Source organism: Cynoglossus semilaevis, chromosome 8 (assembly GCF_000523025.1).
Source record: "Cynoglossus semilaevis isolate Cse_v1.0 chromosome 8, Cse_v1.0, whole genome shotgun sequence".
NCBI classification, from domain to species: domain Eukaryota; kingdom Metazoa; phylum Chordata; class Actinopteri; order Pleuronectiformes; family Cynoglossidae; genus Cynoglossus; species Cynoglossus semilaevis.
In genome coordinates, this window is record NC_024314.1 from 14,353,348 (window position 1) to 14,379,954 (window position 26,607).

At 42.5% G+C, this 26,607-nt stretch overlaps 6 protein-coding genes across 10 annotated transcripts in view; 5 read left to right on the top strand and 1 right to left on the bottom strand.

Moving 5' to 3' along the window:
* Positions 1-1,815, top strand: part of jakmip3 (Janus kinase and microtubule interacting protein 3) — a 7,598-nt gene extending 5,783 nt beyond the window's left edge. For 3 of the 4 annotated variants that reach the window (XM_017034862.2, XM_017034863.2, XM_017034865.2), the window contains 6 exons: positions 327-395; positions 463-540; positions 610-843; positions 939-1,004; positions 1,090-1,143; positions 1,222-1,606. In XM_017034862.2, coding sequence (XP_016890351.1) covers positions 327-395; positions 463-540; positions 610-843; positions 939-1,004; positions 1,090-1,140 — 498 coding nt within the window. In that variant the 3' untranslated portion in view covers positions 1,141-1,143; positions 1,222-1,606. The other variant, XR_003050403.1, reaches the window with a different exon arrangement.
* A 1,265-nt stretch (positions 1,816-3,080) lies between these two features.
* Positions 3,081-9,149, top strand: dpysl4 (dihydropyrimidinase like 4). Of its 2 annotated transcripts, none has more exons than XM_025057826.1 (15): positions 3,081-3,386; positions 4,337-4,425; positions 4,512-4,696; positions 4,840-5,004; positions 5,108-5,169; positions 5,260-5,340; positions 5,585-5,653; positions 5,730-5,850; positions 5,926-6,082; positions 6,171-6,312; positions 6,404-6,488; positions 6,594-6,679; positions 6,753-6,932; positions 7,020-7,185; positions 7,264-9,149. In XM_025057826.1, exons 1-15 carry the CDS (start codon positions 3,081-3,083, stop codon positions 7,353-7,355), a joined length of 1,986 nt encoding a protein of 661 aa, XP_024913594.1. In that variant the 3' UTR covers positions 7,356-9,149. The 2 variants fall into 2 exon arrangements, with proteins under 2 accessions (XP_024913594.1, XP_008313205.1); XM_008314983.3 differs by lacking the exon at positions 3,081-3,386 and adding an exon at positions 3,674-3,802 and having other exon boundaries at positions 7,264-9,148.
* Positions 9,150-9,550: 401 nt separating this feature from the next.
* On the top strand, positions 9,551-12,111 carry cox11 (cytochrome c oxidase assembly homolog 11 (yeast)). The gene is made up of 5 exons (XM_008314982.3): positions 9,551-9,703; positions 10,542-10,873; positions 10,982-11,137; positions 11,224-11,349; positions 11,444-12,111. Exons 2-5 carry the CDS (start codon positions 10,565-10,567, stop codon positions 11,630-11,632), a joined length of 780 nt encoding a protein of 259 aa, XP_008313204.1. The 5' UTR covers positions 9,551-9,703; positions 10,542-10,564; the 3' UTR covers positions 11,633-12,111.
* Positions 12,112-13,014: 903 nt separating this feature from the next.
* On the top strand, positions 13,015-18,820 carry LOC103382259 (prolyl 4-hydroxylase subunit alpha-1-like). Its single transcript, XM_008314981.3, has 15 exons — positions 13,015-13,278; positions 13,923-14,018; positions 14,142-14,238; positions 15,047-15,198; positions 15,293-15,430; positions 15,623-15,865; positions 15,960-16,150; positions 16,242-16,418; positions 16,840-16,910; positions 17,003-17,102; positions 17,183-17,236; positions 17,340-17,405; positions 17,981-18,049; positions 18,127-18,223; positions 18,313-18,820. Exons 2-15 carry the CDS (start codon positions 13,928-13,930, stop codon positions 18,384-18,386), a joined length of 1,620 nt encoding a protein of 539 aa, XP_008313203.1. The 5' UTR covers positions 13,015-13,278; positions 13,923-13,927; the 3' UTR covers positions 18,387-18,820.
* A 334-nt stretch (positions 18,821-19,154) lies between these two features.
* On the bottom strand, positions 19,155-21,605 carry arg1 (arginase 1). Its single transcript, XM_008314979.3, has 8 exons — positions 21,447-21,605; positions 21,133-21,205; positions 20,621-20,795; positions 20,161-20,320; positions 19,993-20,087; positions 19,810-19,914; positions 19,585-19,721; positions 19,155-19,449 (listed from the first exon to the last, which is right to left on the bottom strand). Exons 1-8 carry the CDS (start codon positions 21,573-21,575, stop codon positions 19,286-19,288), a joined length of 1,038 nt encoding a protein of 345 aa, XP_008313201.1. The 5' UTR covers positions 21,576-21,605; the 3' UTR covers positions 19,155-19,285.
* LOC103382258 (hydroxycarboxylic acid receptor 2-like) lies at positions 21,533-26,114 on the top strand. The gene is made up of 4 exons (XM_008314980.3): positions 21,533-21,671; positions 22,528-22,644; positions 23,267-23,782; positions 24,525-26,114. Exons 3-4 carry the CDS (start codon positions 23,387-23,389, stop codon positions 25,218-25,220), a joined length of 1,092 nt encoding a protein of 363 aa, XP_008313202.1. The 5' UTR covers positions 21,533-21,671; positions 22,528-22,644; positions 23,267-23,386; the 3' UTR covers positions 25,221-26,114.
* Positions 26,115-26,607: the final 493 nt, after the last annotated feature.

The window sequence follows — 26,607 nt, forward strand, 5'->3', positions numbered from 1 at the left end:
TCAATAAAAGTTCTTCAGAGCTCTGAGTCATCTGACTGATTTTTAGAGCACACATCATTTGGCCAAACCCAGACTTTGCATTATCGGGTTTTCATTATTGGAGGAAAAAACGTTTCTTACAGATAATACAGAATATGCTAATATCGAGCCGATAATATCGGTTAGCCACATTTGAGTTTAAACTCAGAAATATTTTCTTTCATTTTAAAATATTTTTTTTACGGTTTGTAATAATTTTATTTAGTGGTGAAAACGGGCCTGAAATATAAAAATGTGTTTGTGTCTCTGTCTGTCTCCGTGTCTCTGTCTGTCTGTGTCTCTGTCAGTGGTTGGAGTCCATTGAAGTGACCAAGTCTGCTCTGCAGCAGAAGATGTTGGACATAGAGACAGAAGAGGTAAAACTGTGACATCATCAGTGATGTCATCATGCCAACCTCTAACCCGTGTTTGCTGTTGTTTTAGGATCTGTTCCGTAAACAGAAGGGTTACCTGGACGAGGAGCTGGACTACAGGAAACAGTCCATGGACCAGGCCCACAAGGTCGGAGGTCACACCACAGGAAGCCTTGGTTTCTGATGAGGATGACGACACGTCTCTTCTGTTCCACAGAGGATCCTGGAGCTGGAGGCCATGCTCTACGAGGCGCTGCAGCTAGAGGCGGAGTCTATCAAGGCGGGGCTAGGGGTGGACGAGCGCAGACTGTGTGAAACTCTATCAGAGGAGGAGAGGGAGGGGCTGAGGAGATCCATGGACCAATGGAAACGCAGTGTGATGTGCGAGCTGCGGGAGAGAGACGCCCAGATCCTGAGAGAGAGGATGGAGCTGCTGCAGCTCACACAGCAGGTAAACTACGTCAGCATCAGTGAGGGTGTCGTAAAGGTCAACATGAGGTCAGCAGAGGTGGAGAAGAGTCAACGTGTGTTTATGTTGTTGAACAGAGAAACAAAGACCTGGAGGAGTTCATCGAAACACAGAAACGACAGATCAAAGAGCTGGAGGAGAAGGTACCAGTGTGTGTGTGTGTGTGTGTGTGTGAGTGAGTGTACGTGTATGGTCATGATCTTCATCACTTCCTCTCGTCGTTTCCAGTTCCTCTTCCTCTTCCTCTTCTTCTCTCTGGCCTTCATCCTCTGGTCGTAGCAGGTCAGTCTGACTTTGTTCATGTTCACGTCTGACACTCGTTTTCGTTTTCTAAATATTGACCACCAATCTGTTCTGCAGTGTCTCCAGGCGACCACAAGGGGGCGAGTCCAGAAGATCAGCTCACTGGTGTCACTGCCCCACTCAACGGCCAATCAGAGCAGGACTCAGCCATCAGCTGACTCTACACAGGCCGAGCCCACTGGAACTGTTTACATAACAACAGAATTTAATTTACAACAAGTACAACCACCAGAGGCAGGCTGTACAGTTAACCTGCTGCTAACAGCTTCCTGTTAGCCTGTCGCTAACAGTATACCAGGTTGGCTGTCTTGGCTAACCTGAAGAACAGTGACTGGGTGCTTTCTCTCTCTCTCTGCCTCTCAGTGTTCTCTATATGACAGGTGACATCACAGGTGACATCACAGGTGACATCACAGGTGACATCACAGGTGACATCACAGGGTGACATGTGACATCACAGGTGACATCACAGGTGACATCACAGGTGACATCACAGGTGACATCACAGGTGACATCACAGGTGACATCACAGGTGACATCACCTGAGGAACGACCAGATTTAGTTGAATGACTTTTTCTCTGATTGGCTGATTTTTTCCTTTTTTTTTGCCTGCAATGTTTTCCTTTAGTCACAGAACTTGGATTAGCGTTGGTAACGTGAAAAGTAGGCGTGTGTGTGTGTGTGTGTGTGTGTGTGTGTGTGTGTGTGTGTGCGCCTGTGGTAAAAAAAGTAATTCAGAGAACACCTGAATGACTGTACAGAACTGAGATTATATTATATTATATTATATTATATTATATTATATTATATTATATTATATTATATTATATTATATTATATTATTACAATGCTTACATATTTGTGGAATGATCAAAATAGTTAATTTTTAACAATTTTTAAACCATATTGGTTTTTTTGCTTTTTAATCCTGAAAGATTATTTAAGTTTTTACGTTTGATGATTTTAAACTTTTTAATAGTCGGTGTCAAAGTAACCACCTCAGTGTTTTCACCTGTTTGTTTGGTTTTATCCTTCTGTGAATCTTCAAGACACAAACACAGAAACAGTCTTTAAAAGAGTCTTTTAAGATTCACCAGGATATTTTTGTATCTGTGCTGTGAGTCTAAACACGCTGAAGAGTCAACGCCGTGTGATGTCATCATGTAACCGGCGTCCTCCAGCACTGAGAAGGCACAAGCAAGACAGACGGAGGAGTATTTGTGATTTACTGAAGAGAATGAGAATAAATTACTGATCAAAACCAGAGGAAATGAAGAACGCTGTGTCTGTGTGTGTGTCTGTGTCAGTGTGTGTGTGTGTGTGTGTGTCCTCGCACTTGTGAGTGTGTGAGTTGAAGTGGTTGTGACAGGCAAAGTTTAACATCAGTGACTGACAACAGTAATGGGCACTGACCTGTGTGTGTGTGTCTGAGTTTGTGTGTGTCTGAGTTTGTGTGTGTCTGAGTTTGTGCTGAAGCTGAAATCACAGTAAAATCTTCAGTGTTTTTATTTGTTGTCATTGTGTTCAGGTTTGTTGTAAATACTACGACTGTTGGCGTGGTTGTAGTTTATCAGTTGTACTGTGTACTGTGGTACTGTGTACTGTGGCAGGTTTGTTTGTGTACTGTGACTACGACTGTTGGCGTGGTTGTAGTTTATCAGTTGTACTGTGTACTGTGGTACTGTGTACTGTGGCAGGTTTGTTGTAGTGTAGTTGAACTGAAGTGTGGGTGTTACAGTCTGATGACTGCGTGTTCCTCTGTATTTGAGGTGACAGTTTCTCCATGACCTCCTTTTCTTCCGCCCCTCACCTCCTTCCCTCCCTCCCTCCCTCCCTCCCTAACCCTCCCAGCCTTCCTCTTTGCTGTATCTCTTGGTCTCAGATCAGATCAGGTCTCAGATCAGATCAGTCCGTCATGTCGGTCCGCAGCTTCTCTCAGGACGACGACTCCTCGTCTCTCCTCTCTCGACTTGGCTGCGACTCTCCTCGCCCACGTATGAAGTTTGGGGGGATGTTCTGCAACGTTGAAGGAGCGTTTGAAAACAAGACCCTGAACTTTGACTCTTTCAGCCCAAACACGCAGAGACGGCGAGGTTGTCGAACCCAAACCGAGGATGGAAGGGAAACCACCACCAGAGGAGGAGTGGGTGGAGGAACAGGAGGTGGACAGACGGTGGTGTTTCCATCTGGACACAACCGACAGAACTACAGAAAAAAAGAGGTTCATTCTGGTTTCACTTTTTATTGTAAAAGGTTTTCAGGATAAATAACAGAGGTAAAAATCAGAGTCATGTGACTTCTCACACAAGTGATTGGTTCTAGGTTTAACCAATAATAAATGCTTTAAATAGATTCGTTTTCTCGACAGTTTAAAATGAAACGTCACTGAACTAATTATGCCTTCATTGTTTATCATTTAACCAATTTTCAGGTTTTATTTTGAAAGTCAATTTCCGTGAGAGGATTTTATTTTTAAAATCTCTCACGGAAATCCCATTCTTTGTGTGAGGTAGCAGACTGCGTGACGTCACCGCTGACGACAACGACAATAGCAGACTGGCAGCGTGAGCCAATAAGCCGAATCTTTATCGATATAGAATGTCTTTCCAGAACAAGAAGAGCAGCGCCCGGTCCGCGGTAGGTCCAACAGGAGCTGAACCGAACCGCACCGAGACGAACCGAACCAGACCGCTGTAGTTACCGTAATGACCGTAGTGATGGAGGACGGTGCCTCGGCTCCACCTGCCCATCCCGGGTGTGCTCTAACCCACATGTGCCGGTTCTGTTCGTCTTTTCCGGTTATTCCTGTCACGGTGGTTCAGATGAAAACAGCAGACATGGTTCTCAGAGTATAACGGGCCAGAAACGTTTATGTGACGTGAGAAATTTCCGAATTGTCAGTTTTATTTTTTTAGATCCATTCTGAAGAAAAAAATGGAACCAGCACAAGTGGGTCAGACGTCACGTGACTAAAGTGACGTCATTTTTACGACAAAGCCTTGTGATAAATTAATGAATACATTTAACTTGTCTGACATGTGAACCAGAACTCAAACCAACACCAGACCATCACAACCCAGTGAACCAGTGCCAGGACGGGACTCCAAGCTAAAATAAACTGTTTTAAAATAAACGTGGATCGATCTGTGACTGATCCTTTTGTGTTTCCAGGGCGACCGTCTGCTTATTAAAGGAGGAAAGATCATCAACGATGACCAGTCCTTCTATGCTGACGTCTACGTGGAGGATGGAACCATCAAGTACCTGCCTTCATCTGACACGAATCAGAAATCTGTAAAACCTTTGGCATCAGTGTCTCTGACATCACTTCCTGTCTCCTGTTCAGGCAGATTGGTGAGAACCTGATCGTCCCGGCAGATGTGAGGACAGTGGACGCGTACAGTCATCTGGTGATCCCTGGAGGAGTGGACGCCAACACCAACCTGCTGGCCCCACAGAAGGGTCTGAGCCCAGCAGATGATTTCTACCATGGAACCAGAGCCGCCCTGAGCGGAGGAACCACCACCATCAGTGAGTGATCAGCGATCAGTACCCTCAGTATGATCGGTACCCGCTCATCAGGAGGGACTCAGCTGTGCTGATGCTAGTCTCTGGTGAAGTTCTGACCCGTGACCATAAAACTATTCAAGTCCCAACGTCTGGTCTGTCTGCAGTGGACCACGTCCTGGTGGAGCCGGGGACTAGTTTAATGTCGGCGTTTGACCAGTGGAAGGAGACGGCCGAGCAGACAGCGTGCTGTGACTTCTCTCTTCACCTGGACGTCACCCGCTGGCACGACGGCCTGAGGGAGGAGCTAGAGACACTGGTGAAAGACAGAGGTCAGTTATTTCACTCCAGACTTGTGCAGAGTTCACCTGAGGTGTGATGTCATCACGCCTTCACCTGAGGTGTGATGTCATCATGTCTTCACCTCTGTTTCAGGTTTGAACTCCTGTCTCTTCTTCATGACGTACAAAGATAAATACCAGAGCTCGGATTCTCAGGTGTGAGCAGAATTTCACTTTATTTTTTTTCTTATTCTTTTTTTTCTGTAACAACGTTTGATTTCCATATTTTCCTTTTTCCGGCTGCAGCTTTATGAGGCGTTCGGGGTCCTGCGTGACCTTGGAGCCATCGCTCAGGTCCACGCTGAAAATGGTGACATCATCGAGGAGGTAAGAACATTCTGGAACAACAATAGAAACAGGTTAAAGGTCATGTTTTTACCTGAATGATCCTGATCTGAACAGTGTCAAAGTCAATAATGAAACTCAACTGGTGACAGTGGACTGTTTTGAAACTGTCTTTCAGACAGACTTTTGTCCGTTTGTCCATCTCATTTGTCGAGTTTGAGAAAACGATCTAAACTAAAGAGAACGTTACTGAACAGAGGAACTGATGAAAACACTGCTGTTACAGGAACAGAAGAAACTTCTCTCTCTTGGCATCACTGGACCTGAAGGTCATGTCTTGTCTCATTCTGAGGAGGTAAAGTCTCCCAGCCTCTCCTGACAGTCATAAAATGTTCCAGCAGGGGGCAGTAACAGGTGATGGTGTCTTTCAGGTAGAAACAGAGGCAGTATATCGGGCCATCACCATCGCCAAACAAGCCAACTGTCCTCTGTACGTCACCAAGGTGATGAGCAAATCTGCTGCTGATGTCATCGCCAAGTCCAGGAAGAAAGGTGATGACATCATCAATGACTCGTAATGTGGTTGTGCGTTTTTCTAACCCTAGTCTGCCTGTTTCCTGCCCACAGGTGTGGTTGTGTACGGAGAACCAATCACAGCCAGCCTAGCTATGGACGGCTCACACTATTGGTCCAAAGACTGGGCCACAGCTGCTGCGTTTGTCATGAGCCCACCTTTAAACCCTGACCCATCAACTCCACAGTATCTGACCTCACTGTTAGCATGGTTAGCATCCACTTGTACCCTCCCGACCTCATCAGTCTAAAAGATCATTTGACCTTTGTGACTAAGTATTCTGACTGTGTGTACCCAGCGGCGACCTGCAGGTGGCGTCCAGCGCTCATGCAGGTTTCTCCACTGCTCAGAAGGCTGTGGGTAAGGACGACTTCACTTTGATCCCAGAAGGAACCACCGGGATCGAGGAGAGGATGTCACTGGTGTGGGACAGAGCTGTGGTGAGTGGACCTGACCTTTGACCTTTTACAGTCCAGTATTTAACCACACAGATTAGAAGAATCTTTAAGTGTTTTTTTTTTGTCTCTTCAGGCCACAGGGAAAATGGACGAAAACGACTTTGTTGCAGTGACGAGCACCAACGCTGCCAAGCTCTTCAACATTTACCCCAAAAAAGGTGCTGAGTCCACTGTGGACGAGTTAGTCACCAGGAGTTACAGTCGAGTCCCGCTCAACAGGAACCATAACTATGTCAAACATTGTTGTCGTGTTGTATTTGCAGGACGTATTGCTGTTGGCTCTGACGCTGACATCGTCATCTGGAACACCAAAGAAACGAGAACTGTTTCTGCCAAGACCCACAACCTGGTAACAGCAGCACCAGGACACTAGTCCTGATGGTTACAGACTCCACCCCTCACTCTTATGGCTCCTTTTGCAGAACGTGGAAACCAACATCCTGGAGGGTCTGGAGCTCCGTGGCGTACCGGCCTTGGTCATCAGTGGAGGGCGAGTTGTTCTGGAGGACGGGAAACTTGACGTGACTGCAGGTTCTGGACGCTTTGTCCCACGGAAAGCGTTCTCTGACGCCATCTACAAAAGGATCAAGGCCCGCAGCAGGGTGACTGAGCAGCCGCAGGACTCATCGCTGCTTAATGAGTTAATAACTAGACATTAATGAGGTTATGTTCATCTGTCTGTGTCTCAGATGGCAGAGGCTCGTGGTGTTCCCCGGGGAAACTATGATGGTCCAGTCCATGATGTCATCGGTATGACAAGGTCTGTCCCGCCCACTCCGACCACCAGAGGGCCCACATGTCCAAAAATCCAGCTGGGCTCCAGAAACCTCCACCAGTCAGGATTCACTCTTGCAGGTGAGTTGTTAATCTGACTGCTTAAAAACATCCAAATCTGAGGTGCATTCTGGGTAAACGCCTCCTGCTGTTTTTCAGGATCACAAATTGACGACCACATCCCGCGTCGCTCTGCTCAGAAAATTGTGGCCCCTCCTGGTGGCCGTTCCAACATCACGTCTTTGTCATAAATGAGGTTTTTTTTTTTAGTGGACCATAACTGGTTCATGTAGTTCTGTGAGAATAGGTGAGGGTTGGTAATGTTTTACCACATTCTAATGACGTAAGAAATGAGTGCGTTAATACATACAGTATGATATGTCATACAGTAATTATAGTGAAATGTCCAAACTCTCCTGCTAATCACAACAACTTCATCTCATCCTAATGTTTAGCTCCTATGTTGTCCTGCCTACACACTTGATTCTTTATTGCAGAACCAGTTTGGACCAGTTTGTACCAGGCTGAATACTCGCCAACCACAAGTTTTTGATCCTGTTTACAAATTATTGTCTTGTTGTTGAAGCAGGAACAGTAGCTTTTAGCAAACACATAACACTTAACACACACATCATTAGTTGTAGTTGTTGTTATGGTAGCAAGTAATAGTACAGAATGATAAACACTAACTGACTTTTTTAATGAAGAACTGCTATTGTCCATATGTTTCAGTGATGAATGTCTGTAGCCAGTAGGTGGCCCTCTAACATGTAGCTACACATACATTAATAACTTCCTGTTGTCTAGTACGTTGTGATGCCTTCAATGTGCGTAGCTGTACCATCTGTTGGTTTAAATTTTAATTCATCAGTCAATCAATGATTGAATTATTGATTAACTAATGACGTGGTGCTGCTAAACCAAACTCTTCCTACACAGTTGTTGTAAAAAATATTGAAACAACACTTTTGTATGTTTTTTTAAAACCGTGCAGGTTCAGCACCTTGGACAGTTCTGCTATCCAAGCCTGCCATGTTTTTGTTTGAAATGTTGTAAAGTTTCAAATGCTGCCTCCTACAGTCCAGTCCTGTTTTTTAGCAGTAGAATTCCTCCAGGGGCAAAAATGCTGACCCAGCAGGAGTGTACTACCTGTTAGCACGGTGCTAATGTTTGCACCTTCACCTGGAAAAGAAGATGAGTTTGGCAAGACGTTTTAAAGAATGCTTACACAGCTAGCGCAGTACATAATTTCCCTAACTGTATAGGTAAATTTGACATAATTGGCAGCTGTTAACTTGAATGCTGAATTAGCTTTCATTGAGAACGTTATTTTATAAATGTTTTCCCTTTTTTACTGCTGTGAACCTTTAGCAGCCGCTAAAGGGACATGGGAAAAAACAAATATTTCTGGTGTTCACCTTAAATTTTCAACTGCTCACTAGAAACTTTTTTTCTTCTTCCCATGTCCTTTTAGGGGTTCTGTAGAACCTGGTGCTTTGGCTTTGTTTCATAGCATTTACTTAGCTGCTAACAGTAACTTTTTAAAAAATATTAATTTGAAAGCTAGTATTAGCTTTTCTAACTGGCTGATAACTGTAGGTTTTTTTATTTTTATTTTATTAAATTTCTAAAAAAAAATTTTTCTTTTACTGTTGACATTTTGACTGATAATTCCGATGTAGCAGCAACATGTCAGCAAAGTAAACTGTTGTTTCAACCAGTCTGGTGTTTTGATGACAGCACAATGGGTGACATGATCGTACAATGACGTGACATAAAGAGAGAGAGAGAGAGTGTGTGTGTGTGTGTGTGAAGCAGTGTTAGCATCGTGGTGACAGTGAATCTGTGTCTGTTTTTACTGTAGATGAAAGGAAGATGCATGAATAAAGTGTGAAAACAGTTGTTGTTTTTGTTTTGTCTGCTTCTAACAAATCTCTTTTTACACCCAAACACACACATCACTCTGAAGTTTCCTTTTCAGGTGTCAGGGTTCCTGATGTTGTGTACGCATATGTAGTTTAAGCAAATGCCATCGGTCTGTATGAACATTAAAGTATATAAAAAATAAGCTTCAGTCCAAGATATATTCATGTTCATTTATAAACTAAAACCACAGAAGTCCAAAGGCAAAGGCAATGATTTTAGCACAGGAAACCAGAAAATGGGCCAGAAAATTACGGGCAACGGGGAAATAAAACCAACAGAAATGTATGAAACGGGAGGAATTCTCTGTCCACATGCTGCTCTGTCTTCAGTGTCCACACAGACCACCACATTCTCTCCTCTGCCTTCTTTTGAAGACCAGAAATGTTTATATTCCCCATGTCCCTTTAGGGCCCCCGTAGTAGAGAGGGTAAACTGATGCAAACGTACAAAACTTTTTTTTTTAAACTCCGAACATATAATGGAAATAACAAAGCTAACATAACTAAAAGAACAAAAAAGTATTAAAAACAATCGGTATTTTTTAAACTACAGATCATTAATGCGGAACCCTATGTTTTCCGTCTTTAGCGGGAAGCATTTATGCGTTGCACCGACGTTACACACGAAACATGGCCGAAGAGGGGCTGAAACAGAAATCGTCTCTTTTGAAAAGGTAATAAAAATAAATGTTTTGTTTTGTATATGTAACGAGTTATACACATTATTTTTAGTTAGATCTTTGTTTTAGTTTCTCCTCTGGGTTTGTTGCACTATAAAAACGGGTGAACAAAAAAACGCCTGAAAAACTGCAAATTAACACTTCTGTGTGTAGAATCGCAAACACGAACGCCACAGAAATACAGAAAACAGTTTTATTATCAGGTGTGTTTAATGAACTATTCGGCTTGAGTTAGATACATTTTAAACGCTTAGTAATACGAACACTTCGTCATTTTAGCCGTGACCTCTGTCTGTTCTGCTGCTTTGACTCCATGTGATTTTAATGTTTCCTGATCAGAGTGTGTTGAATTCTAAGAAGGTTTCTTTCTTTGACTAAATTATATTCACCGCTATCATTTCCTTCTCGCATTGTTGTAACATTAAGATGATATAAATACTTTTGTATTTATATCATCTTATGTAACATTAAGATGATATAAATACTTTGCGTGTTTACGTCACAGAGACAACAGTGCTTGATGACCCGCTGCTGCCTCGTACATTTCATATGGATTATTTACTGACAATGTTGCTGGAATGTTCCTCAGGTTTTTTTTTTAGGTTTTTTCCACCACAGCACTTATGGAAACAGTTTCATTTAGCATATTAAATAATCAGATGTTTTAAGATAGACAGATAGCACTTTATTAATCCCTCTGAAGTTCCCTTTGTGAAATTTAGGGTTGAAAGAAAAGTTGATGCTGCAGAGCCTCCAGAAGGCTGCTGCCGTCAGCATCAGCACATTCAAGGCTACTGTGTAAAAACGATTTGTTGTATGGTGATCATTTCAGGTGTGTGGACTGACCTCAGGACCATGCTGCTGCCTCCTTGTCTCCTTCGTCCTCATGCCTCTTCAATGCTGTCACAGTGTGTCCAGTCATTAGCACGCTGCCATGCTGGGAGGACACTACACTCTCAGACAGTGCACTTCCTACAGCGGAGGACACTTCCTGTGCACCTTCAAGGCCGGGGAAACAGAGGCCACAGCAGGAAGTCCAAGAGTCAGGAGCAAGAGGACACGAAGACGAGGAACAGGACGGTGCTGACCTACATCGCTGCGGCTGGTGTTGGTATGATCGGCCTGTCTTACGCCTCAGTGCCACTTTACAGACTCTACTGTCAGGTAAGGACAGTGGGGGAGTGTAGTGTCCAAAGGCTGCACCTTTAGGACTGGACATTCATACCCACTTCTAGCCACCAGATACTGAGTGACCTGTGTTTGACCTGACAGGCCACAGGGCTCGGTGGTGCGGCGGTGGCGGGTCATGACACCAGTGTGGTGGAGACCATGAAGCCGGTGAAGGAGCGCGTTCTCAAGGTGTTGTTCAACGCTGACACACACGCCAGCATGCAGTGGAACTTCAGACCACAGCAGACAGAGATCTATGTACGAACAGCGCCACCTTCAGAACTTACTGACACATCACATTTGAGTTGTCTCATTTGAGTTGTCTGCATGTGTCTTTGACTCAGCTGGTCCCTGGTGAAACCGCGTTGGCTTTTTATCGAGCCAAAAACCCGACAGACAAACCCATCATCGGTATCTCCACCTACAACGTGGTTCCTTTTGAGGCTGGCCAGTACTTTAACAAGATCCAGGTACCAGACGCTTCTTTTTAGTCCCACGTTAACCATGTCTGGAACATTTGAGCTTTGTCCTTTGACACAAGGACTGATTTCTTTTTTTTCCCAGTGCTTCTGTTTCGAGGAGCAACGTCTGAACCCACATGAGGAGGTGGACATGCCCGTCTTCTTTTACATTGACCCAGAGTTTGACGAGGACCCACGCATGGCGCGGGTGAACACCATCACGTTGTCCTACACCTTCTTCGAGGCTAAAGAGGGTCAGAGTCTGCCGCTCCCTGGATACAGCTACAAATGAGGCACAAGTAGGAACCAGGAGCAAGAACAGAGACTGGAAGAAAGAGCCAGAATAATCCTGGTCCCAGAGTGGGACCTCAGGTTTTATGAGGCTACAAATCTATCTCTCCAGCATGTCCTGGGTCTTCTTCTTTGTCTCCTGCAAGTGGGTCATGCCCAGTAGACCTCTTGGCCCTGTCAGTGGTTTTTACAACAGCCCACTGTATCTGCCACAACTTTACCACCAGACCTGAACTGCCCTGAGATGTTGTTCTGATCAGCTTTTTATCACTGTTAAAGGACAATCTGAACAAATCGTGCTTTTGTTCCACATTTCAACCATTGATTTGCCCACTGTATGTCAGGACCCTGAGGTGCTGATGAAAGAGAGAGAGAGAGAGTGTGTATGTGTGTGTTTGTTTCAGAAAGAAAAATGATTAATTTATGAAAATGTAATATTTTCTTTAAACTGAAGAGAAAATAAATGTTTATTACTTACCACATGAAGAGTCCACTATAATCTGACCTATAGATGAAGAAGAAGAGTCAGCTCAGGGTTCAACACAACACAGCCAGGGTGGGATTCAAACCTACATACCCCAGGTAATAAACTTGATCCTCTAAGTACTTAGATCTGTGGTGGTATTTTGATGAATTTTGTTGAATTGCTATACTTAATAATCAATATATATACTATGAAAACGTATTAAGATTAACTTGCAATGTTGTGTATGGACAGCAGGGGGCTACAGAGGAGCAGAAATGGGCTCCCAGTGTGTAACTGTTTGGTATTGCTCAAAACAAATTAGTCATTAGACTCAATAGAAAATAGAATCTGAAACGGAAGCCCGCAAGACTCAATAGAAAATAGAATCTGAAACAGGTTTAAGAAGATTCCTTACAGGTTTAAGAAGATTGAATAACAATACTTCCACCTCTTGGTAGTACTTATTAATGTCTAAGATGATTTGTCTATCTGAACAGATTTCAGTGTTTTTAGTAATTTAACATACCTTTTAATAACTTAACTTAATCTTAAATTTTAAGTAATTTAACATACCTTTTAATAACTTTTTTTTTTAGCAAAACGTTATCACCGTTCTTCATCTTAAATTTTAATCAAATCTCCCTCAGTTTTCCGAACACCTTCCTGTCTGTGAATTTCTTATAATGGAATAATATTTTCACATTTACATAAATATGTCATTATTTAATAGTTTTCTTTTTTCATATATTCAAAACGTATATTTTCAACAAAACGTAATACGAAACGGTTACTACAATTCTGTTTTTTACGTTGCTTTTTTTTTCATCTTGATATTTTGTTTAGTATTTTTAGTGTCTGAAAACACCTTCATTGCCTCCTCATCAGCAGGTGGCGGTAAGCAGCAGCGTCAGCAACCACTTAGAAGAGAGAGAAGAAGACGAGGCTTTGCGTTTGTTTCAGTGGAGGAAAAAGAGCACAGAAAGTGTTTATTTATTTATTTTCTCTCCATAGAAAACTACGTTTCGTCCATCCTAGCGCTGATGTAACCAGATTTAAATGGTTTAAACTCTGACCTTTCCGATGATAGTTAAAATAAACTGCGTCACAAAAGGAAGACACGTTTAAAGACAGAAGAAGAAAAATAAGACGTTGTCGTTCTGGAAATTTCTTCAACAGCTGAGGTAAAAACACACATTCATAGATGTTAGTTTAAACAATTACTTTTTTCAAATTTTAAAACAAATGATTACAAAATGATAAAAGTAGACGTTTTTTAAATTTGTTTTAAAAACATTTTTTTAACGTCTGACAAGTTTGATGATGTTATTATAGCAATGGGGTTCAAGGTCTGACCTGCGGACATCATATGGCACATAAGGAGGTGTCAAGTAGCTCATTTTAATAAAACGATGATTTTTTTTTTTAAATGTCAATTTCTGGATTCCACCACAACAACAGATTTCATTTCAGAAATGTAGTAATTATTACTAGTTGTGTCTTCTTGAAATGTTTTGCATAACCATTAGCAGTTGTTCAGGTTTTACCAGTTAGTGATAAATATGTCAAACTTACAGCAATTTTTCAGTTATTTTGTTGCCTTTTTTGCATCTTTGTTTATTTCATTTTTAAATAAACGTTTATTTTTTTTCTTTTCTAAATATTAGATTTTCTTGTTTTTGGCCCTGTTTAAAATAATTAATATATAACTATAATTTTTTTTTACATTGTAAACAAATGTATGCAAACATGTGACAAAGCTTTCCCTGTCCTTTGTCTAACAGTTATCTACTTCATGTCTAATTTGAATAATTATTTTTGGTTTTAGGTCTAATGGCCCCCTGGCGTGGATCGTCACCAACCCTCTGTCTCCTGCTCCTTCTCACTTCCTCCTCAGCTCATGATGACTTCTTCACCTCCATTGGTGAGTCATAAGTTGCAATGGGAACGTTGTGGAAAAAAAACATCTAACCCATTGTAGATCTTTGATCACTGTTTTCTTGTATGTGTGTGTGTGTGTGTGTGTGTGTGTGTGTGTGTGTTTCAGGTCAGATGAGTGACCTGCTCTTCACAGAAAAGGATTTGGTCACATCTCTAAAGGATTACATCAGAGCGGAGGAGCAAAAACTGGAGATAATCAAAAAGTATGTCTGTCTCATTTAACACATGGAAAAGCCTTCACTTCATCTGTCAGTCACAAACAAAACAAGTTCAGGGTTTGCTTAAAGTAGGTCAGAGTAGAAGCAGTGGCAGTGGTGGTTAAGGAAGTGGCCTTGGGTCTGGAAGGTTGCAGGTTCGAATCCACCAGCTGTCAAGTTACCACTGAGGTGCTCTGCACTGTCCCCACACACTGCTCCCTAGACGTTCAAAAAGCTGCATCACTTTGGTGATAGGTTAAAAACAGAGGTCACATTTCGTTGTGTCTTAATGTTACAACAATGTGAGAAGGAAATGATAGCGGTGAATATAATTTAGTCAAAGAAAGAAACCTTCTTAGAATTCAACACACTCTGATCAGGAAACATTAAAATCACATGGAGTCAAAGCAGCAGAATAGACAGAGGTCACGGCTAAAATGACATGTTTGTATTACTAAGAGTTTAAAATGTATCTAACTGAAGCCGAATAGTTCATTAAACACACCTGATAATAGAGTCAAGTATTAGACAAACGAAACCATCGCTTTATAAAATAAAACATTGTTTTCATCTAACAGACTGTGGTTTCTGTCCAGTAGACACTACAGTAATACTGGTTACATCTTTAGAAAGTTTGGGTGTTGGGGCTGAAGACCTAATCTAGGACTCCTCAGGTCTAAGTCTTTGTGGGGTCCAGTTTCAACCAGTTTATATCAATGGTTTTAGTCTCCAATAAAACAAAAGTCCATTCAAAGCTGAGGGTGTGTTTCTGAAATCTGACCTGTGTGTGTGCGCACTGTGTGTGTGTGTGTAGGTGGGCTGATAGACTGGATGTCCTCTCCTCCAGTGCTAATCATGACCCCGAGGGGTATCTAGGAAATCCTGTAAACGCCTTTAAACTGATGAAGAGACTTAACACTGAGTGGGCGGAGCTAGAGACTCTGGTGCTGACGGACGTGTCTGATGGTATGATATACTCAGAGTTTTGAACAATGTGAGGCCACATAACCACATACTGTACTAATGTCATGTATTGTGTGTGTGTGTGTGTGTGTGTCAGTCTTCATCTCTAACCTGACTGTACACAGACAGTATTTTCCCACTGATGATGATCAGACTGGAGCAGCCAAAGCTCTGATGAGGCTGCAGGACACTTATCAACTGGACACACACATCATCTCCACTGGAGACCTGCCAGGTCAGCCACAGATGACTTCACACACACACACACATATATATGTTTATAATTATTTTATTTTAACCATCTGTTTCCTCATTATAGCCAGTACGCCAGTGGTTTGCTCAAAGTCTTTGCTTTTATTTTGTTACAGTCAGTTGTGTGACTCATCATTAATGACACACTGATGTTTGTATTCACATCCCTGCTCAGGTGTGACGTCTCACCGCAGCTCTCTGAACGTGGACGACTGCTTTGACATTGGCAGGACTGCGTACTCGGAGGCCGACTATTACCATACGTCACTGTGGATGATGCAGGCCCTGCAGCAGTTGGACGCTGGAGAATCCAGCACTGTTGATGCCCTCACAGTCCTGGACTACCTGAGCTTCTCAGTCTACCAGCAGGGGGAGCTGGAGAGAGCACTGGAGTTCACCAAAAGGCTGCTGCAGCTGGGTAGGTAATGGTGCAGCTAAAATTACTAAAAAGTTTTGTCTGTTTGTTTGACAGCTATTTTACAGCAACTTTGTTTTTCCTTAAAATACTGTAGATCCGAGTCACCAGCGAGCAAACGGGAACCTGAAGTACTTTGAGTTCCAGATTTCCAAGCAGCAGATGATGGAGAAGGGGGCGAAGTCTGGGAGGAACAAGGCGAAGGCAGGATCTGGCAGTCCTGAGGACGATTATCTGCCCGAGAGGCAGAACTACGAGGAGCTGTGTCGAGGACAAGGCCTCAGGATGGTGAGGAGGAGGAGGGGCTACTGTGAGGGAACAACCCCCACCATGTGACATCACCCCCTTCACATCACACTCTGCTGTATCTTCCTCACAGACGCCGCGCAGACAGAGCCGCCTTTTCTGCCGTTACTATGACAGTGGTGGTCACCCAAGGTACGTGATTGGTCCGGTCAAACAGGAAGATGAGTGGGATCGACCTAGAATCGTCCGTTACCACGACATCGTCTCAGACAAAGAAATGGAGAAGGTCAAAGAGCTGGCCAAGCCCCGGGTGGGTGGGTGGAGTTGTCGGCTCCATCGGTTCATTATTTTAACTCAAAGTTTTTTTGTTTTTTATTTGTCACCAGACCTGAAAATATCATCGTGACGACAGCAAAACTGTAATCATCATATTAGAAAGTGTTAGCTACATTTTAGCAACACCTCTGTGAGACATTATATATGAAATTAGCTTGACAATGCTAGGTGTTTTGTGAGATAATTAATCGTTTACCGTCTACTTCTTAATCCTTGTTAGGATCTGGGTCTGAATGTGAGGGTGAATATCAAACTCAGTCACACTCACATATGGGCAAGAAAGTCAGTGGGTAGAAAAAAAGTTAGAAGTGAGTCAAAAGTTTTCTGACATTCTCTCTCTCTCTCTCTCCCTCCCTCTTCCACGTTCTCTCTTGTCATGTGATGTAACTTTGCAGCTCAGACGTGCAACAGTTCACGACCCTCAGACTGGTAAACTGACCACAGCAAACTACAGAGTCTCCAAGAGGTGATTATAACAAAACTGTTAATCTGATCATCATCATCATCATCAGGCTGACATCACTCCTTCTGACCCCTCCCACTTCTGTGTCCTCTCAGTGCGTGGCTCGGAGCACATGAACACCCCGTGGTAGATAAGATCAATCAGAGGATTGAGGACATTACAGGTCTGGACATGTCCACAGCTGAGGACCTCCAGGTATAACACCCCTACAGATGGTAACTACAAAGATGGCAATTCATCTGCTGATGATCACATCTGTGTGTGTGTGTGTAAAGGTAGCTAACTACGGCGTGGGAGGGCAGTACGAGCCTCACTTTGACTTTGGTCGGGTAAATAAAAAAAACACTCACATTTTGTGGTTTTGTTTATGGGAATGACCCTGTAGAGGGACGCAAACCCTACCTTGATCCACTTCCTGATGTCTTCCTACAGACAGATGAACCCGACGCCTTTGAGGAGTTGGGGACAGGAAACAGAATCGCCACCTGGCTGCTCTACGTCAGTGCTGCTGTTGTTGATGTTGTTATTGTTCATCGGCTATTGGTTTCCCACTGTGTACAACAAGGGTGTCCAAACTATGGCACCTGGGCCAATCATGTACCCACTGTGTCTGTCATCGTTAGCTTCCTTTGTTTTATCCCTTTCAGAGGTGGTTTTTAACCATAACTTTTTCTAACTATCTTTAGTCTTCTCTCTTTAGGCACAAATGTTTCAACTAGTAAATATTTTTGACCAAGTTCTTAGTCTTTGCTTTTTATGTTTCATTTTCTTAACCTTTACAGATTTTAATTTCACCGATATTTTGGATATTTTTCTTTCTATGCTAGTTTTTTCAGCTAACCTTTAACTATGTTTTATTATTGTTTTGTTACCTTTTGTCCTTTTTGCTGGCTGTTAGCTATCTTAGCTATCCCACAGTTACTTCAGCTAACCTTCAGCTGATTCTGGATTAACTGTTTGTCATCCGTCCTCTAATTTGAAGTCATTTTTGTTCCAAACTAACAGTTAAACAATATCTGTTTTTTGTTTTTCCCCTTTTTAAAATTGTTTGTGTTGCTGTGCTACTGCCGCAGATGAGTGACGTACAGGCAGGGGGCGCCACAGTCTTCACAGATGTGGGAGCTGCAGTCAAACCCTTGAAGGTATATTTCACATAAAAACAGATTTTTACTCGGAATGAAAATGATCCCAATGTTTTCATACATGTTTTTGTGTCCAGGGAACGGCCGTGTTCTGGTTCAACCTGTTCTCCAGTGGAGACGGAGATTATCGCACCAGACACGCAGCCTGCCCTGTCCTGCTAGGGAGCAAGTGGGGTGAGGAGCTGGTCATCCAGGAAGTGATGCCTCTGAGCTGCTGATGTCACTTCCTCCCTCTGACTCTCTCTCTCTCTCTGTTCCCTCAGTGTCGAACAAATGGATCCACGAACGAGGACAGGAGTTCAGAAGACGCTGTGATCTGCAGCAGGAAAACTACTGAGGGAAGTGAAAGGACATTGCCCCCTGTAGGCCAAAAGACTTGACAAATTAGATTTTTTATTTTTAAGACTAATGATCAGCTTTGATCAGCTGACTGCCTGTTCATTTAATGATCAACGTGTAAATATAATAATCAGTAACATGATTAGAACATGTGAATGCTTTTATTGTGAAAAGCACCAAAACACTGGATAAAAATATTCAACATAATCTCTGGCAAAATATATATATATATTTAAATTTTACTAATTCTTTAAATAAAAATGGACACACACACAAGTGGTGGAGTATATTCACACAGCCACACTTTTTTTTTTAACTACTACAATGCAAGACTCGTGTGTGTGTGTGTGTGTGTGTGTTGTGATCGAAATATGGAAAACACTGACTTCAGAAAAACTTTATTCAAATAAATAGTGAATGTTTTACAGTCCATTCTCTGGATTTTACCAATATTTAATCATTTCTTATCTTGAGTTATTTTTTGATTTTGCTTTGTTAGCTATATTTAGTGTTTTTGTTTACAAATTAGCTAACTTTAAATGTTTAAATTAGCTATATTTAGTGTTTTTGTTTACAAATTAGCTAACTTTAAATGTTTATCCTAGATTTAATTGTAGTTTATACTGTGTTTGGTCTTAATTTGCTCTTCCTTTTCACAGTTGTGTTAATATTTCACAGACTAGTAAAGTTTTGGAATGCTTCTCTTCAGTGAACTGAGGCTGTGGTTGTTTTTTAATCCTGAAACAGTGACGGACAGCAGCTTCAGTTCAGTTCTTTAATTACTTTAATCACAGATTTTTGATTCTCAATGTTAGTTAAAAGCGGGAGGTCAGAGGTCGGTGATGCAGTCAAGTGTCAAATCAATGTTTGAGGGGGGTCTGTGTGTGGGGGGTTCTCTCAGGGCTCAGGCAGTTGATAATCAGACGGCGGGTTTCCCTCACGACGGCGTCCGAAGCAGGCGAGCAGCAGGTCAACGGCCGTGTGGACCGTGGACTGAACGGCCTGTGGGTTTGGACCCAGAAGAGGATTGACTTCCACCAGATCCACAGCCGACAGGAGACCTGCATCAAGACCAGAGCAGACCAGATCATTTCTTTTGGTGAATTTGTTAAGGTAACAGTTCCCGTTGGCTAACCCGTGTCTGTAATGAGGCTTTGTACTGTTGTTATTATTCTCTGTGACGTGAACATTGATACCTGTCTGACACAGGTGTTCAGCAATGGCCACGCCCTCTCTGTATGTGAGTCCACCCACTACAGGCGTTCCCGTTGCTGGGGTAACCGAAGGATCGATGGCGTCAATGTCGTAGCTGAGGTGAATCGGTTTCTTCACTCTGAAGAGACAAACGTGTCGTCATGATCCAGTCCTACCTACAGTACGCAGGGACTAAACAGTGACAAGAAAAGATGTGTGGGGCCTACTTGTCGGTGAGGTAGTCACATGTCTCCTCCATGACCCGGGCGACCCCAAGTTGATCCACCTGTACCATGGAGAAAACCTTCACTTCCAGAAGGTTCAGGATGAAACTGACAAATGAGAAAGAAATCCAAAAGTTCCTGTGTTTGTCAACGATGCTGATGTGTTTTCTACTGTGAGAAACTCACGACTCTTCAGGATCCATGTCCCTCAGACCAATATAGACCAGGTCTCTGGCAGAAAGACACGGTTGGAGCCAGGACAGGTTCGGAAGAACAGGAATCTGGAGGAAAATGTTAGAAAATAAATAAGTGGAAAAAAACTATAATTCAGATCTGAGCCGTGGATTCAATCACCTTTGAAACGAGCTCACGCAGCAGGTAGGACATGGGCTGACCGTGCATGTTTCCAGTGGACGTGGTCAGTGGAGTGTTGATGTCAGCGTGGGCATCGACCCAAACTACACTCAGGTCTCTGACGGCCGATGCGTGACCGTGGATTGACCCGATGGCCAGACTGGGTGAAATAATGTTGTAACAACACGTCACTTTGTTAAATTCAACCATTTGATTTTTATGTGAAAATATAAAAATTAAAATGAACACAAAATACAAAAGGTTTATCTTTAGTAATAGAATTGGAGGAATATCTTGCTCTGATCAATCTGATCAGAACTTTGGTCAGATAATAATTGACGTTCAGTGTTGTTGTGGCAGTTAATTGACAGTCCAGTCAATAATACGCCCACCACTGAACCATGTTTGTGTCTAACTGTCGTCTCATGGATCGTTCCCACAGGAATCTCCGACCTCTGACCTGTGATCTCCGCCCAGCACCACGCTGCAGTGTCCGTCTGTCTTTGCCTTCTTCACCGCCTCAGACAGCCTCTGATTGGCCCTGCCCACCGCTCGCACATGTTTGACTCCGCCCACAGGATCATCATCCTCCACTTGAGGGAAATGTAGGTCCCCATAATCCTTCACTGCACATCCTAAATACAGGAAGTGGACACAGATGAGTCCGTAGTTTAAAAGAATCAGAAAACAGCTGAAAGAAAAAGGAAAATCCAAACAGATTGTTCTTCCTCCTTGTCTCCTTCACCTCTTCCCTTCCTTCCTTCCCTGTCTCCTACTCTCTGTCATATCTCACAGGTTAATATTTCTCCTGTGATCTTCAGCTCTGTGTTTTGTTTTGTTTCCCTGTGGTTAAATAAACTGACCATGTTTTAACAGTGTCAACGCCCGTTGACCTTTGGATCCATTCCTGGAACTCAGATTCAAATTCATAGAACTTCAAATGCCCCCACTGGTCAAATTAGAGAAAAGCACCTTGTTTCTGAAGTTTCTGGATCAGACCTGCTCCTCTGATCACGTCAGGTCCTTGTTCCACTCCACGTTTGGGCTGAGAAACAACAGCAAACACTGTTCATTTATTGTGTTTTATATATGTATACAGTATGTGAGTGAGTGTGTGTTTTAAAGGTGCCTTGATCACTGGCTCTGAATATACACAAAGCGCTACTGCAAATACTACAACTACTGTTGATCATCATCCTCATAAACATTCTCATTGTTAATAATAATAATACAGTTAGTAGAACTATCACTGTGTGTTTGGTGCCCACAGACACCCACACACTCACCTGTCCTTTGGAGAAGGGAGCTCCAATGATCCCCGCTGAAAAGTGATGACGAGATTGATGATGAGGAGGAGGATAATAGTGACGAAGGCTCTGTCCAGACAGTTGCCACAGGGTCCGTGTGATCCTCATGGTGATCACACACTCTCACACACACCAAAAATCACCAACAGAGGTTTTTAAGACAGCATGTGATGTCACTCCTCCCGCCCATCACAGACCGAGATGGTGAGTAATTGGTAAATGAATGAGCGAGTACTTTGTTACAGTAGGTTCACGTGTACACACACACACACACACACACAGATCTGATGATGCCCCCATCCTCAGCCAATCACAGACCTACCTTCACCAGGTCATATATACTTCACATGTGATACTTCTTACTCATCTTGGCTTCTCCTTTGTTCATATTAATCTCACTTACTCAAACTGACCACAGGGGGCAGTAGCAAACCACAAACTTCTGTGGTTACTGATTTACTGGACTTTGGTGTGTGTGTGTGGGGGCAGACTCTGTTTAAACATTCTTCCATATTGTGTCTAATCCTGGAGTAGATTTGACCAAAATGTTTGTATTTTTTATTGGAAAGTCCATAGAGAAAATCAGTGATTTTACCAGCATCCATTTACCCACTACTGCCCCCAACAGTTAATTCAAATTAATTACCAATACAATTGTCTCTAATCTTCGAGACTTTATAGTTTTGATCCTGTAGCATTGAAATAAATCATACGCAGCGCCACCTGTGGAGAATGACCTGGCTGAGTCATGCTGTGACAACGTTAACCCTGTGATTTCCAAACTGTCCCTGAGAGGAAACATTTGTAAAGCCCGTCACAGTGTGTTCTCTGACTGACAGGGACCCTCCCCCACAGTTGGCCCCAAAACACAACCCAAAAAAATATTATAAGTATTATTATACCTGGTGTTTGGACTTGGATTTTTAAAAAAATAATATTCAGTTGACTGTATTATTATACCTGGTGTTTGGACTTGAATTTTTAAAAAAAATAATATTCAGTTGACTTTGTGTTTGTTTTTTTATTTTATTTTAATCTCGGCAAACACATGAATTTCTAGAGGAACTGACTTAACACAGGAATTTTTGAGTGTTTCAACAACGACAGGAACTTCCTCCTGTTAAAGAGGTGGAAACAGGAAGTCTTCACTTCACCCATTCTCTCTTTCCTGTCATCGGTGAGTGCAGAATCTGATTGTCATTTATTCTTCCTTTTATTTAATTTTTTATTATACAGTTCATTATTATTAATATATAATTGACACATAAAGTACAATTTTCCCTTTTGATACATTTGAACGTTTTTACCATGTTGTTACCATATAATAAAAAATGGAGACTTTAAACATGTACTTAGTTTAAATTAAACATTAATTGTACTTCTTATTCTTATATGTTATTGTTAGTTCTATCTTGTGTCTTTTATAATATGAATTAATTGGTTGTTGTATACTTTTGTATTTTTATATATTAATACTGCTTTTATATTGAAAAGTACAGCAATGAATAGTAAAACAAATGGCTACAAAAGCTTTAAAAACTGTTAGTAGTTAATGAGCACAACTAGTTTTATTAAATAATGTTAGACTAGTTTGGTTAGCAGAACAGGATGAAACATTAGCCTAGCTATAATGACAGAGTAGGAATTGTGTAAAAAAAAAGTGTTGTTTAGGACTGAAAAGTCACAGAATGTAGCAAAATAACTAGACGTTATTAAATACATGTATGGAGATGAATTTGACCTTTGGTCTGAAGTGAGGAGGAACTTCTGTGTTTCAAATACTCTCTCTCGTTCTACAGAGAAAAACAGGAAGAAGATTCAAAAAGGAAGTCCTGAAATCTCGGCTCTCCTCACCCTCACCCTCACCCTCCATCATAAAGTTATTTTTTCCCAATTTCATGTTGGACCATTAAACTGAGATGTTGTCAGAGCTAAATGGAACGCTGCCCACTGCAGCTCCAGGTGGTGGAGGAGGAACTGGTGGGTGCCCTCCTGTTGGCATCCAGCTGGAGGGTTTGATTCTGCCCCCTGTGCTGACCATTGATGTGGTGCTGGGGCTGCTGGGTAACCTGGTGGCTCTGTGGATCTTCTGCTTCAAGCTGAAGACCTGGAACCCCAACACCTTGTTCCTCTTCAACCTAGTCATCGCAGACTTCCTGGCCCTAGTCAGTCTGCCTCTGAGGATCGATGCCTTGCTCCGGCGCCACTGGGTGTTTGGTGACGGCCTGTGTCGCATCAACCTCTTCCTGATGTTCTCTAACCGCACGGCCAGCATCGCTCTCATGACCGTGGTGGCTATCTACAGATACTTTAAGGTACGTGTTTGAACAACACCCATTCAGCTGCCTAATTACTGTAGCTGCTGGTCGTTGTACCCTGCCACCTTTAGAACGGTCAGTTTGTTAGCTCATTATCTTAGATTGTGACAAAATTGTGTTTTTCATCTTTTAATCCATTTTTTCTAATTTGATCTTTTTTAGATTATCATATTTTGAGAAACTTTCATATTGAGTTTTTTATAACCAGTGTAATTGCAGTAGGACTGTCATCATAGTAAACACACAACGCTGTTCCATCTGAACATGAGGTTACTAACACTGGAACAGATTTGAAATCTCTAGAGAAGAGATTAAAGAAAAATCAAATGAACACCACACCATACCAACATATATAAATATATCCATCCATCCATCCATTTTCGTCCGGTTATCCATTACTGGGACGCGGGGGCGGCAGTCTCCATGACCACCACCCAAATCACACTGCACCGTGAACCCCCCCCGCAGCCCCTTGTGAACCTTCCTGCAGGTGGTGAGTCCTCTGGAAGGCATCAACCTCCCTAACCGGAATTTGATCTTGTCCAGGAGGTGAACCCTGGGGTACCATAAATATATGTGACTGATAATTGTTAATAAAAAGAAACCCATACAATGCTGTAGAATGTTGATAGAGTATCATTAAATGAAATATTGCAGTATTTCAGTGTATAGATATTTCCCTACACCCCTACTTTATTGTGTCTAACTCCTGGACCTCCATTTCAATTTCTGGTTCCAGGTGGTCCACCCTCACCACCGTTTCAACGCCATGACCAAGCGTCAGGCGGCGCTGGTGTCGGTTTTTGTGTGGCTGCTGGTCATCAGTCCTCGTGTTCCCATGTTGGCCTACAGCCACATCAAAGGCAGCGGGAACAGAACCCAGTGTTTCTTCTTTACGTCCTACAAGGAGGCGTCGCGGGCCATCATCATCCTGGTGGGAATGCACCGCATTCTGACGGTGCTGGAGTTTGTGATCCCCCTCGCCATGCTGACCTTCTGCTCCGTCCGGATATCGTGCTTCCTGAAGCAGAGGCAGATGGGGAAACCTGAAAAGATTCGTAAGGCCATGCGGGTGTGCACCGCCATTGTAGTCGTGTTCTTGGTCTGTTTCCTGCCCACCACTGTGACCACCATTGGTGTTTGGGTGGTGCGTACCTACCGGCCGTGGGACTGCTCCGCCTTCTACACATTCACTCAGCTCACCATCGTCTCCCTGGGGCTGAACTTCCTGAACTCGGCTCTGGACCCCATCATCTACGTCTTCTCCAGCTCCATGTTCAGAAAGGCTCTCTGCAGCTCGCTGCCGCCCAGCCTTCGATGTGGAAATGATGCAGCTGCTGAAAACACATCTACATCTACATCTGCATCTGCGTCAGGAACTCAGACCGTGGAGCTGAGGTCCATAGGAGTCAGGAGTAGGAATGAGGCCATGTGACCTTGACCTGTGTCAGAACAGGAGCATCATGAATAAAAGTATTAGATACAAGTAGGACTTATATGACCATTTTGACACTGATGATATGGGACACGATACATGAGCGCCCCCTGCTCCTTTGGTAAATTTTAGCGTAAATGTTTTTGTAACCATGTAAAAACAAGTTGTTTTTAATATTGTTTTATGTGTTATTTTGAGGTCTTTCTTTTTTTTTTCTTTTTTTTTTTGCTTACCTTGAGCTGAGTCTGTGCTAACACTGATCTGCTCTTTGTGGAATAAAACCTTAACATTTTCTCCTCGGGATAAAAACAAACAAGTGATTGCTAAACAGGTTTTGATTTCCATCCAAGTCTATAATGTTGCTGTGTTTTGGACTTTAACTTTTGGAACAGTGAAGTGAAGAGACTTGGCTCCTGTTCTCTGTGTTCAATGCCAGAGCTGATCCTGGTCCCTGTCCTGGACCTGGACCTGGTCCTGGTCCTGCTGCTGCTTCTGCTGGCTGTCAAAGACATCATTGTTGTTTGTTGAAGACTCCCCAGATGCCAACGGCTGTGTGCCAGAGCTGTTTGATGCCACTGCACGGCGACCGTGCCAGTGTTTGGTCTCCAAACATCATTGGATCACAGGGACAGGAGGACATGGGGCATCACGCAGAGATGAGAGGCCAGATCATCACTGAGGTTTGAGAAGACCAGGCTTCATGCCAGAGTGACCGGACTGACCTTAGCTGAAACACACTGACACCATCACTATCACTGTTTTACTACCATTTACTACCATTGTTGTGGTCAACATTATCTTCACCATAGTCATCATCATCAGTGGCAGCTTCAGTGAAATCATACATTAAATTAATATTGATATCATTATCAGCCATTACTATAATTGTTATAATTGTGTTATATCATTTTTTAAATTTATTTAATTTAAAGTAACATAAAATGTAATTTTTTAGCACTTTAGTAAAAGATAATTTTTTGTATTAAGTTCTATCATAGATTGAACATTAGATATAAGTCCGTTGTTAAACGTGAATTTCTGTTAATAGTGGTTTCGTATCATAAAACAGATTTCAAAATTCAAAATAATATATTTGCCTTACGTTTACTTTTTTAACCCTTGAAGAACTGTTTTACGAGCTTAGTGAAAGAAAGCGAACACAGCATTAATAATGATAACATCCATGAAGCTGTTTATGTTAAGCTCATGACATTAAATGCAACCATCTCCGGTTTAAACCCGCACATTCGACTTGCAAGTTCCCGAAAATAGAGCAAATTTCCGATAAAAGTTACATTATGCTGTTAATGGATGTTTAACGTTTTTTCATAGTTAAATATATTTAAATATGGTGATTACATATCATATTTAAGTTCTTAATTGTGTT

Bases quoted from the DNA above. Each gene is read 5' to 3' on its own strand.
- dpysl4 (XM_025057826.1), top strand. From the start codon at position 3,081: ATGTCGGTCCGCAGCTTCTCTCAGGACGACGACTCCTCGTCTCTCCTC. The intron at 4,697-4,839 runs GTGAGTGATCAG...GTCTGTCTGCAG, and splicing joins CGGAGGAACCACCACCATCA to TGGACCACGTCCTGGTGGAG. The intron at 7,186-7,263 runs GTGAGTTGTTAA...GCTGTTTTTCAG, and splicing joins GTCAGGATTCACTCTTGCAG to GATCACAAATTGACGACCAC.
- cox11 (XM_008314982.3), top strand. From the start codon at position 10,565: ATGCTGCTGCCTCCTTGTCTCCTTCGTCCTCATGCCTCTTCAATGCTG. The intron at 11,138-11,223 runs GTACGAACAGCG...TCTTTGACTCAG, and splicing joins CACAGCAGACAGAGATCTAT to CTGGTCCCTGGTGAAACCGC. The intron at 11,350-11,443 runs GTACCAGACGCT...TTTTTTTCCCAG, and splicing joins AGTACTTTAACAAGATCCAG to TGCTTCTGTTTCGAGGAGCA.
- LOC103382259 (XM_008314981.3), top strand. From the start codon at position 13,928: ATGGCCCCCTGGCGTGGATCGTCACCAACCCTCTGTCTCCTGCTCCTT. The intron at 17,406-17,980 runs GTCAGTGCTGCT...CTACTGCCGCAG, and splicing joins TCGCCACCTGGCTGCTCTAC to ATGAGTGACGTACAGGCAGG. The intron at 18,050-18,126 runs GTATATTTCACA...TTTTGTGTCCAG, and splicing joins CTGCAGTCAAACCCTTGAAG to GGAACGGCCGTGTTCTGGTT.
- arg1 (XM_008314979.3), bottom strand. From the start codon at position 21,575: ATGAGGATCACACGGACCCTGTGGCAACTGTCTGGACAGAGCCTTCGT. The intron at 20,796-21,132 runs GTGCTTTTCTCT...TCCTGTATTTAG, and splicing joins CCAGAAACTTCAGAAACAAG to GATGTGCAGTGAAGGATTAT. The intron at 19,722-19,809 runs GTAGGCCCCACA...TTGTCTCTTCAG, and splicing joins TGTGACTACCTCACCGACAA to AGTGAAGAAACCGATTCACC.
- LOC103382258 (XM_008314980.3), top strand. From the start codon at position 23,387: ATGTTGTCAGAGCTAAATGGAACGCTGCCCACTGCAGCTCCAGGTGGT. The intron at 23,783-24,524 runs GTACGTGTTTGA...TTCTGGTTCCAG, and splicing joins CTATCTACAGATACTTTAAG to GTGGTCCACCCTCACCACCG.